Consider the following 11624-nt stretch of genomic DNA (forward strand, 5'->3'; position numbering starts at 1 on the left):
CCCAGCAGCCTTGTCCATGGGATTTGTAAATTTGGTGGGATGTACTGATACTTGAAGTGGCCTATGATTCTTTTTTGTGTGTCATTCATGAGCCAGCTCCAGAGAACCTTTGCACAGGAATATTTTTCCTTCCCAATGACTGAGCAAGCGGATTGTTTTGTCCTTGATCCAGGGTTTAACCCTTTCCACTTGTGCCTTTAGTGAGATCAGGTATTCCATGCTCCCAGAGGAGCAGCTGGATTGCCTGTGCCTATGGATAATAATCCACATTTCACTCTTCCCTGCAGGGGCTCGGATCTGGCTCTTCATTGGCTTCATGTTGATGTTTGGATCCCTCATTGCTTCCATGTGGATCCTCTTTGGAGCCTATGTTACACAGAGTAAGTTGGGTTATCTTCTCCTCAAGGAAAGTACTTTTCCTGCCAGCTTTTGGCAGGAAATCCACAGGGATGGAAGCCTGTGGTCTCTGGAAAATCCGAGCCACACCATCCAGGTTTTAGTCTGGGATTGAAACTGGAATAGTGTGTTAAATCCACTTCCCTGTAACTGGAATATCCTGTTAAATCCAGATCCCAGTTAACTGGAATAGTGTGTCAAATCCACCTCCCAGTAACTGGAATAGCCTTTTAAATCCACCTCCCAGTAACTGGAATAGTGTGTCAAATCCACCTCCCAGTAACTGGAATATCCTGTTAAATCCACCTCCCAGTAACTGGAATAGTGTGTTAAATCCAGCTCCCAGTAACTGGAATATCCTATTAAATCCAGCTGCCAGAACTAAAGAACTGAGTGTTTCCTCTGTTCCTCCTCTGCAGACACTAACGTGTACCCTGGATTAGCCGTGTTTTTCCAGAATGCATTGATATTTTTCAGGTAAGTTACCTGGGTGAATCCCCCTCCTTCCAAAGGGACTTTCCTGCTTCCATACATTGATACTCCTGGAAAAGCAGCTCTCTCTTCTCCTCCCTTTGCTGCAGAGCTTAGAAACAAGGTTTGATTTGCCCCTGCCCAGGCTCCTCACTCGCTCACACTCCTGTCAGTCCAGCTCTCTGCTCCCCCGGATGTGCAGCTCTGGAATGTGGATGGCCAGGGATGTACAGAGTTTTCTGGATGAGGTATTGCCAGTGTCTTTGGCTAATGGCAACCATTCACCTCTGTCTTACATCGCTCAGCTTCCATCCCAGCAGAGCCAGGTGGGGGATTCAGTTCCCCTTTTCCAGAGTATTTCACACCAATGGCTCAGTTCTCTGGTAGTTGATGTTCCCTGTATCTCCTTTCACTGGCTGAGCTCTCAGCTATAGAGTGGTAATTCCTTTTCCTAAGAGCATGGTGCTGTGTTTTGTGGCAGCACACTGGATTTATTTCAAATAATATTGTTAAATCTATCCTGTAACACTGGGAAATGGATTTGGTGTCTGTAATAACTCTTCTTACTTGTGGAATGCATTTTGCAATCCATGGATTTTATTAATAAAAGACACAGAAAGTGTTCAAGAGTGTCAGCTCCAAGATCAGTCACTGGAAAGTTTCATCTCACCTCCTTTCTTCTTTCAACTGGCTGATCCTTTTCCTTCCAGCCCCACACCAGATGCTTTGCAGTGACCTGGATTGATGGGCTCTGGGAAAGGGGTGATGTTCCTGCAGGAAACAGCAGCTCCTAAGTCTCCTCTGGGATTGAAAAGGGAAACTGCTGAAGGCAGATTTTGTGCCTGAAATTTTTAGTTTGATTTTGAATCCCAGAAGGTTTGGGTTGGAAGGGGCCATAATCCCATCCAGTCCCCCGTGGGCAGGGACACCTTCCACCCTCTCAGATGGGTCCAAATCCTGTCCAACCTGGCCTTGGGCACTGCCAGGGATCCAGGGGCAGCTACAACATGTGGAATTTTGGAAATCAATTTGTAATTTGGATCTGATTCTCTACCACAGGCTCAATATTCTTCCTGATTTGCTCATAAAAATGGAATTGTTTAGGTTTTATCCCAGCAATCCTGTCAGGTTGGGCTGATTCCCAGGTGCTAGGGTGAGACCTGCTGCTCTGGACTCCTTGAATTTGATAAATGCCAGGCTTTTCCTTCAGAAGGGCTGTGAAACTGGGTATTTTTTATTTGAGCTTCAGTTGGCTCCCACAGTTCCAGCCATGCACAGGAAACCAAATACAAACACCGAACCCAAATGCTGACCTGACTGAAAGTTGGGGGCTGGGCTGTTGATTTGCACAGGATAAGATTTAAGGATACTGTTAAAGTTACTTCATGTGTGGTCTGATTTTTATTTCTTTTTTCCCTCCCCCCCCCTTAGCACTCTGATCTACAAGTTTGGGAGAACAGAAGAGCTGTGGGGCTGAGCTCACTCCTGGTCTGGTCCATAGTTGCCATGTGGTTCTTGTATGTAGATAAATTCACAGTCCTTTGTTCTTGGTTTGCTTCCCAAACTGTTGGAACTGAGACAATTCCAGGCTCTGTCCGAAGCTCCTCTTTTCCCAGGACACACTTGTGAATATGTACATAGGACTGTGTATATTTCAAAGGGAATGGCAGGCTTTCCTGCTGGAATCTCCAGGCTTTCTCCTTCAAATCCATGGCTTTCCATCAGTTTCATCTTCCAAACCTTCACCTGTGTCCGAGGCTTCAGTGAACAATTAGTGAGCAAACAGGACAGAGGCCATCCCTGGACCAGGGGCCGTGCTGGGATAAGAGCTGATTTTAAGAATTTTATATTATTGTTCAGGTAAATAAAACGTAGCTTTTTTTTTTTTTTTTTGGGTAAAAGGTTATGGGTTTTTCAGCAAGTCCCTACACTCAGCAGGTTGTGCATGGCAAAGCAAAGTGTCCCTGACTTGTGATGGCTCTGGCACAAAGGACATTTGCTGGCACCACAGTCCTTGGAATTAATTTCATGCTGCTCAGTGTAAGAGATGCCAGTTGGTATTTAATGTATTTCCTGATATTAGAATAAAAAACTCCAACAAACTGATGCCAGTTGTACTTGGTGTAAAGGATAAATGAGTCAGAGCAACTTCTTGCTGCTCAGGCAAGTGTCATTGGCTGCAGGGGAAGCTGTTTGCTGGTAAGTGACTTTTCCTGACCTGTTCCCTCTCTGCTTAAAAGGAAGTGGGATATGGATGGATTTATTGTTCACAGTCCTACCTTGTAATAATTTTAAGGTTCAATAAATTCTAGGAGTGACTCATAGCCAGCTTTAGGGCTGCTATTGCCCCAGTTAAAATGTATTTATCTCTTACATTTTATGGCTCTTTCCATTAATGAGTTATTGAAATTCAATTTCATCTCAGTGGAGTGAAACAGAAAGTGAGGCCAAGGCTGTTTCATATCCCTGGAGTGTTCCTGTGGATCCATTTGCTGTGGCTGAGTCCTTCTTGTGAGGTCTCTGTGGTTTTCACAGCATTTGACTCTCCCCCAGGTCCCAAGGCTTTTACAACTTCCCCATCTCAAAGCTGCTGCCTCAGGGGTCTCGGAGTGCTGAGTGGAAATGCTGTGCTGCTGACTGGAAACTGTTTGTCATCACCTGCTCCTGCTGGGAACTGCTCCAGGGGCAGGAGATGGGGCCAAGTCTGGAGCTGCCCTTGTGCCCTGGCTGGAGTGGCCTCATCCCACAGGAGCCACGGGCTGCTCACTGGCTGGAATTCCAGAGAGCTGCAATAAAAGTGGTCTTAGGTGCTCAGAACAGTGAATTCACAGGGTAGTTGTACAGGAACTCACCTTTGCACAAGGCTTGCACCACGCAGTAAAGCCAGGTTTGGCTTCAGGCCTGTCAGGTTTCTTGCCCAGGAGCTGGGGAATGTTTGTTGGGAAAGTCAGGAAGGAGTGTGGCCTGTAACTAATCCCTGTAACTAATCCCAGTGCCAGGATCTTGTACCTGCACTTGGAACTTGAACACACAAGCCAGGCTGGCAGAGCTGGGGGTGCTCACCTAGAGAGGAGAAGCTCCAGGGAGCTTCTCCAGCTTCTCCTTGCAGGGCCTAAAGGGGCTCCAGGAGAGCTGCAGAGGGACTGGGGACAAGGAATGGGGGGACAGGACCCAGGGAATGGCTTCCCAGTGCCAGAGGGCACTTTTACGCCTCTGGCAGCTCCAGCACAAGCCAAGGGGACAGGGAGGGCTCAGTGACAACAACCCTGCAGTTACTCCCAGTAAATGCTTTTTAATTGTTTGTTTAAAAGTATTTAACAACACAAGCCCTGACACGAGTGCAGAGTAGGGGTTATTCAGGAATACATACAGATATTCCAGGAGGTGTTTTAACCTTATTTCTGTCCTCTGTGTGCATAAGGTTGTCCCTTCTGTGAGCTGTGGGTCCCCCTTTGCTCACAGCCCAGCCTCAGAGTGTGGGTGATGAAAGCAGAGCTGGTGCTGACGTGACAGTTCCCACATGAGTCAGGCTTCCTGAAGCTCCCTGTGTCAGCAGCTTGTTTAATCCCAAGGGATTAGATCCAGTCTACAAGGAAGCACCTGATGAAGCTGTTGGCAGCTGCTGGCCTGGGGGTTCCTGGAAAGGCTGAGACAGAGCTCAGCTCTGCCAGGGCACTCCCAACCAGGCACTTCCAAAGAAAAAAACCATTCCGTGTTGGTTTTTTTAAACAATTCATATCAAACCCAGAAAAAAAAAATCAAACAACCCCATCTTTTTAGTGAAGAAGAGGTTCACTTGTTCTTTATGCTTTATTGGACACTCTGCAGACCCCACAGGGGCTGATGTGTTTAACTTGGGCTCTTCTACTTTAAGGCACTAAAACCAGAACTCTCAGGCAACTTTTCTTCTGGTGGTGGTCCACAAGAAGTTTTAGTGTCTGACAGTGACTGATACACACTGTAAAACCTCAGAGCAGAATTAATTACAGGTCCTTTGTGGTGTGCAGGGCCCTGGCCTGGCTCCAGGAGCAGATTAATGCTTCCAGGAGGGTGGGTGGGAGGAGGCAGAGACAAGCAGGCCTCTCTGGGAGCGGTTCTTGGCACAGGTTCATCCTGAGGAGAGTACTCACAAATTTTAGTTTGTCCTGCACTTAAAATGATTCAGGAGAGCAGACTGGGGTGGGTATAATGGAGTATTGTTGCCAACAAAAACAAAACCAGTAGAAGTGGAATTCACATTCCAACTCTTCACTCCCTGAAAAATCCCAGGTTATCCTAATCAATAAAGTGCTGTTATTCCTCCAAACTTCCAGCCTGGGGTGGGAATTCACCCCTTTTATCCACCTGTCTTCAGGCAGTTTAGTGTTCCTTTCCTTTCCCTTCCACGTTCCCTCTTCCCAGTGCCTTTGGCAGAGTGAGGAGCAGGGGGAGCTCGGCAGAAGCCCCTGGAGCACATCCCAGGGGATTCAGGATTGTCCTGCCAGCAGCCACACCACAGGAGCAGCTTCTGGATAGTCCTGGAGCAGGTGACACTCACTGGGCTGGTCCTTCAGTGGCTTCCCTGTCCCTGGGGGTGGGGTGGTGGACCCTCACTCTCCGGGCCACCTCCTTCTCCAACCTCAACAGCCTGGGGCTCACCCTCAGCAGGACTGTGCAGCTCCTCCAAGCCAGCCAAGGCAGGGTCCCTCAGGAACTGGAAAAAAACCAGAAAACACCAGATCAAGTCCCTGTTAGAAATTCCAGAGCCAACAAGGTGCTCCAGCCCAGAATCCACAGCAGGAGGAGCTCCCTGGATATTCCATCCTGGGCTTCCTTGAAACTGCACTAATCAAGGAGAAGGTTAAAAATGCATTATTTCTGTGGGGGGAAAAGAAATAAGTTATTCTAACATGCCTTCAAGTGAGTTAAAGCAGCTGCAGTTCCTGGTTGGGTGTTTGGGAGTTTTTTTTGTAATAAATTTTGCCCAATCTTTCCATGTCAGTTCAAGGAAATTCCTTTAAGAACAAACCACTCCCTGATCTCCAAGCTGGGAGATCCTCCAGCTGCAGGAACCCAGCGAGTGATGGAGCAAATGGGATCCAAGGTCCTGGTGCGATCAGTGCCAGGCACGTGGCAGCTGCAGCTTCCTCTGTCACCAGCAATCCCCCCTGACATTCTGCCCCGGCACTTGCGGCTTCCCTCGACACCCCCTGTGCTCCCCTTCCCTCCAAAATTAACTCAGCACCTTGCCAAGGGCAATAAATCAAATAAAAGACAGTAATCAAAGCAAGGAGCTTTAGAAAAGTGAGACAAATCAGGGTGAACTTCAATTAAGGCCCCACTTTCTCTGCACTCACAGCAAGGCTAATGAGCCACGGGATTATTCTTCCAAAACCCCAAACAGATCCACTTCAGCCAACTGCAGACACGAGCAAACCTCAGCTTGGCCTTTCTGCTCCCTGTAACAGAGCCTGAGAGCTCAGAGCCTGCTGGGGTGAGGGAAGCCCAGGGCTGTCCTGCCCAGCCACCGGAGTTCCCCCAGGCTGCCTCGGTGACGGGGCATTCCCCAGTGGGGGCTGCCAGCAGAGGCCCCGGCCTGGCTGCTCCCTTCCAGAAATCCACTTTGGATCCATTCTGCCACTTCCCTTCTTTCCCTCCGGCCCTGAGCAGAGCCCTGCCCCAGGCCAGGCTCGCTGCTGGGCAGGGGATGCACTGGGGCTGCACGTTCATGGTCCAGACTCATCCTGTGCCTCCAGGATGAGCCCAGTGCTTGCAGGTCCTGCACATGAAATGCTGCACCACTTTAATACCCTGCAAATCATTTAAAAAAAATGTATTTATTATTTATTTTCATACCCTGGACAATTCTTTTTTAAAGTACAAGGAATTGTTTACCATTTTAAAGCCCTGTACAAGGATTGTTTTACTACTTGAATACCCGGCACAACTTTTTGAAGATTATTTTAGTACCCTGTACAATTAGAGTTTAAATTATTCTAGCAACCTGTACAAGGATTTTTCTATTATTTTAATACACTTACAAAGATTTTTTAACTCTTTTAATGCCCTGAACAATTATTTTTTAATTATTTTAATACCCTGCACAGATTTTTTTTACTATTTTAATACCCTGTACATGGATATTATTTTTACTATTTTAACACACTATACAAGAATTTTTTACTATATTAATACCCTGTAGAAGGAGTATTTTTTTACTATTTCAACACCATGTACAAGGAGTTTTTTATTACTTTAATACCCTGTACAAGGATTTTAAAATTATTTTTAATACCCTGTAAGAGTTTTTACTATTTTAATACTCTGTACAAGGATATTTTACTATTTTAATACACTTTCAAGGATTTTTTTATTCTTTTAATACCCTGCACACTTATTTTTTAATTATTATAATAATACCTTGTACAAGAATTTTAAAATTATTTTAACACCCTACACATTTTTTTTTACTATTTTAATACCCTGTACAAGGAGGTTCTTATTGTTTTAATACCCTGTACAAGGATTTTTATTATTATTATTGATACCCTGTACAATTTTTTTTTACTCTTTCAATACCCTGCACAAGGATTTTTTTTACTATTTTAATACCCTGCACAAGGATTTTTTATTTGTTATTTTAATACCCTGCACAAGGATTTTTTTAATATTTTAATAGCCTCTACAAGGACTTTTTTTTTACTATATTAATACCCTCTACAAGGATTTTTTTTTTACTGTTTTAATACCCTGTACAAAGATTTTTCTAATATTTTAATACCCTGTACAAGGATATTTTACTATTTTAACATACAGGGAGAGGTTTTTTTTACTACTTTAATACACTGTACAAGGATATTTTACTATTTTAATATACTTACAGGGAGGGGTTTTTTTTACTACTTTAATACACTGTACAAGGATTTTTAAAAATTCTTTCAATACCCTGCACAAGGATTTTTTTACCATTTTAACACAATGTACACGGATTTTTCCCCTAAATGAGACACACTTCACTTGACAAGTGACCCCTGTGAAATGTCAGCTGAGGCAGCACGAAGACAGGAAATTCTTTACTCTGGGTTCATTCGTCCCCATGGCTACAAAAAGCTGGAAATCCACTCCCAAAACCACAGGACTCCCACAGTGCTCAGAGGGAGACAAAATAAATCCACCTCCAAGAGCTGCTCACAAATAAAAGCTTTAAAAAACCCAGAATCTTTTGCAGAATAAGAACTTTGAAATCAAAGCTTTGCTTAAGGGCTGCTCCTTGTGTAAGGACCGAAAGGGGAAGAAGAGCAGGACTGAAACCTCGTGGTTGAGCACAGAAATGTCTGAGCTACCAGCAGGAAAATGCCCTGGGATGAGTTTTTCATCTGAATCCTGAAAGCTGAAACAAAAGAGGAAATGCCCAGGAATGTCCCCCTGAGATCAGCCTGAGGCATCAAAACCAATAATCAGGGCTTGTTAATTAAAACTAATCCAGGTTTACTTTTCCATATCTGATTCCTGCTCAGACCTGGCTCCAGTCCTTGTTCCACAAAACCTCTTTGCTCCCACTGAGGCCCAGTTTGAGGCCTGAGAGGAGCAAAGAAAGAGGAACAGCAACAGGATCAGTCAGGCTCAGGTTTTTCCAGGAAAGCACAGCCAGGTTTGTGTCCCACGGCACAGGAAAGACCCTTCAGTTCAGCAAAAGAGGAAAGAAGGGGGAGATTACAATCAGAAAAGCCACAGTTTTGAGACATCACTTGCTTATCTCCATTGCTGCTCAGCAACAGCTCCTTTGGGTGATGTTTCCCCCCAAGTTTCTCTTTTACAGGAGAAACCCCAAGGTCCCCACGTACCTCCTCGAAGTGTGATGGGATTTGCAGAGGTGGCTGAGACCAATGTTTGATTTTTTGGTGGTGTTTCCACAGAAACAGCAATCCAGTTGCCACCAGATTTAGAATGACCAACCCCATGACAAACAGGAGGATGATCTTTCCAGCTCGGGTTGCCTCTGGAAAAGAAAGAAAAAAAATCCAAACACATATGGCAGGTTCATATTTATGGAATCATGGACTGGTTTGGGCAGGAAGGGACCTTAAAGCCCACCCAGTGCCACCCCTGCCATGGCAGGGACACCTCCCACTGTCCCAGGCTGCTCCAAGCCCCAATGTCCAGCCTGGCCTTGGGCACTGCCAGGGATCCAGGGGCAGCCCCAGCTGCTCTGGGCACCCTGTGCCAGGGCCTGCCCACCCTCCCAGGGAACAATTCCTGCCCAATCTCCCATCCAGCCCTGCCCTCTGGCACTGGGAAGCCATTCCCTGGCTCCTGGCCCTCCATGCCTTGTCCCCAGTCCCTCTGCAGCTCTCCTGGAGCCCCTTTAGGCCCTGCAAGGGGCTCTGAGCTCTGTCTGGATCCTTCTCTGCTCCAGGTGAGCACCCCCAGCTCTCCCAGCCTGGCTCCAGCCCTCAGATCATCTTGGATTCCAGAAGGGCCCAAATTCCTTTATCCTGTTTTACAGCAGGATTATGAAGGAAAAGAGAAGGGGCCGAGTACCACACAGACCCTCCATCCCTGGCTGAAAATTCCTGGTTATTTTGCCACTAATGCCAAGTGTGAACTCCCCATGGTGCTCTCAGCATTCCTGACAGGCTGGGTGTGGAAGGGACCAGCTCAGCTGATCCAGGACTCGTGTCCTATCCCATCCCACTTGGTACAAAAATAACATTCCCATTCCATACCACTGAGGGCAGTTCTGTGACACTCTGGGGCACTCTGCTGTCCTTCCAAGAAGTGACCCGAGTAGATCTCCAACTGCACTTGAATGCTGAAGCAATAAAGTGTTGATTCCTTTAGATTTCCAATCTGGAATAGTGTCTTGCTTTCACTTAGCTTCTGTTGAACGGACACACACGCACACAAAAAGGTGTTACTGTAAAAACCAGACCAGTTTTCAACACAAATATCCCTCCCCCCATTTAAGTTGCTCATTCAAGAAGCTCAAATTTTATTTTTCCTCAACCAGCTTTCCCAAATAACAGAAGCTGTGGAATATTTCAGTTTTCCTGGGAGTTTTGATGCAGCTTCTGCAGCAGCTCAGGCAGGGAGCAAAACTCAGGGAAGGGGAGGGGAAAATGAAACCAGTTTGACACCTCTCCTGGCTCTCAGCTGACGGGTATGCTGTGTGTGAGAAAAACACATGTTGGTACAAGGCAGGCAGGAAGGAAGTGGAGGCGATTTACCAAGGACTTTGAAGCAAAAGGGGGTTTTAAAGAAACAAATTTTTTTGCTTCTGTTTTTGAAATGTTTGACTTCAGATTCACGTCATTTGGAAGCTTCTTCCTCTTTTTTTTTTTACGTTTTTTTTTAAGTCTGACTTAATACCTCCCCTGCATCTCTGGCCTGTCCAAGCATAGTTCCTCAGGGCCCCAGGCAGCAGCAGGAGCACACGATGATCCCAAAACCTCTGAGCCTCAGGATGAACAGGACCACCTCATCCCAGCATGTTCCTAACAACTCCTGCTCTCCCTGCCCTGGAACCAGGCCTATCACGCCCCAGCAGCTGCTCCTGCAGCTGCCAGCACAGCAAAAGAGGAGAGAGATTACAGTGTTTTCCAAATTGCCTGAAAAAACTCTGAAATCAAAAGTCACCTTTGGCACCACTTCTCTCCCTGGATCTGCAGAGGGATTTAATCCCTTTCCATACAGAGGAAAGAAGTTTCTAAGTTTGGTAGAGCAGCAGTGCTTGTGCCAAGGCCAGATGAACCCTTCTCCCACAACTCCCCATGATGACGCTCACTGGACCAAAACACAGATTCTCTGCCCCCAGCTGCTGTCCTGCCAAGAGGCACTGACTCACATCCCTCAGTCCCCAGGCACAAAGAACACATCAGAGAGGATTCTTACTTCTTCTGTAGGACTTGTTGTGTTCTCCCAGTAGGACACGTGATAGTGGAGAATGTCCTCGGTTTCAGGGGTGAACGGGGGGCTGACGCTGACGAACAGCGAGTCAGGGCTGACACTCACACTGTTCGCCTTGGGGGGGCCCAGCGAGGCTGAAAAAAACCAGAGAGGGCAGGGAAACGCTGCAGTGCACAACTGCCTCCAGCTCCACCCATCCTGGGATCCCTGAGGCTGGAAAAGCCCTCCCAGCCCAGCCAGGCCCAGCTGTGCCCGATGCCCACCTTGTCCCCAGCCCAGAGCACTGAGTGCCACCTCCAGCCCTTCCTGGGACACCTCCAGGGATGGGCACTCCACACCTCCCTGGGCAGCCCCTGCCAAGGCCTGAGCTCCCTTTCCATGGGGAAATTCCTCAGCAGAGGCAAGAAATTTTGGCAGGACTGGGATGAACATAGAGAAAAGTCCCCAGGCCCTGTCCCTTGGTGGAGATGAAGGCACCAACTGATGTGGCTGAAGGTGCTTCAAACAGAGCCACAAGGTCCCCCCTGAGCCTCCTTTGCTCCAGCCTGAGCCCCTTTCCCAGCTCCCTCAGCCGCTCCTGGGGCTCCAGCCCCTTCCCAGCTCCCTTCCCTGCCCTGGACACTCTCAGCACACACCCCAAACATCGACAGCTTTTGCTCAAGAAAGGGAAAACATTTCCCCTTCTCCTTAATGCGCTTGCAATACTTGCTTATCTTTCCCTGGAAATTCAGTCAATATTAACCAACAGTTAATGCTCAGAAGTGTCTGAGTTCATCTGCAGTTACTGGCCATAAAATTGTTATCTTTTCTTTTCCTTTGATCAGCCTGCCACACATGCTCCCTAAATCCCCACTGTTTGATCCCTAAATCGG

General features: G+C 47.0%; 2 protein-coding genes across 2 annotated transcripts in view; one reads left to right on the top strand and one right to left on the bottom strand.

Moving 5' to 3' along the window:
- Positions 1 to 2973, top strand: part of TMEM50B (transmembrane protein 50B) — a 5158-nt gene extending 2185 nt beyond the window's left edge. Inside the window, exons 4-6 of the mRNA XM_008640683.2 lie at positions 288 to 380; positions 816 to 873; positions 2299 to 2973. Of these exons, the coding sequence (XP_008638905.1) occupies positions 288 to 380; positions 816 to 873; positions 2299 to 2344 (197 nt within the window). The 3' untranslated portion in view covers positions 2345 to 2973. The remainder of the gene's footprint in view (positions 1 to 287; positions 381 to 815; positions 874 to 2298) is intronic.
- Positions 2974 to 4139: 1166 nt separating this feature from the next.
- Positions 4140 to 11624, bottom strand: part of IFNGR2 (interferon gamma receptor 2 (interferon gamma transducer 1)) — a gene marked incomplete at its 5' end in the record, with an annotated part of 9618 nt that continues 2133 nt past the window's right edge. Inside the window, 4 exons of the mRNA XM_017743348.1 lie at positions 4140 to 5560; positions 8691 to 8845; positions 9573 to 9726; positions 10738 to 10886. Of these exons, the coding sequence (XP_017598837.1) occupies positions 5417 to 5560; positions 8691 to 8845; positions 9573 to 9726; positions 10738 to 10886 (602 nt within the window). The remainder of the gene's footprint in view (positions 5561 to 8690; positions 8846 to 9572; positions 9727 to 10737; positions 10887 to 11624) is intronic.

This window comes from Corvus brachyrhynchos, unplaced genomic scaffold (assembly GCF_000691975.1).
Source record: "Corvus brachyrhynchos isolate BGI_N302 unplaced genomic scaffold, ASM69197v1 scaffold149, whole genome shotgun sequence".
Lineage (NCBI taxonomy): Eukaryota > Metazoa > Chordata > Aves > Passeriformes > Corvidae > Corvus > Corvus brachyrhynchos.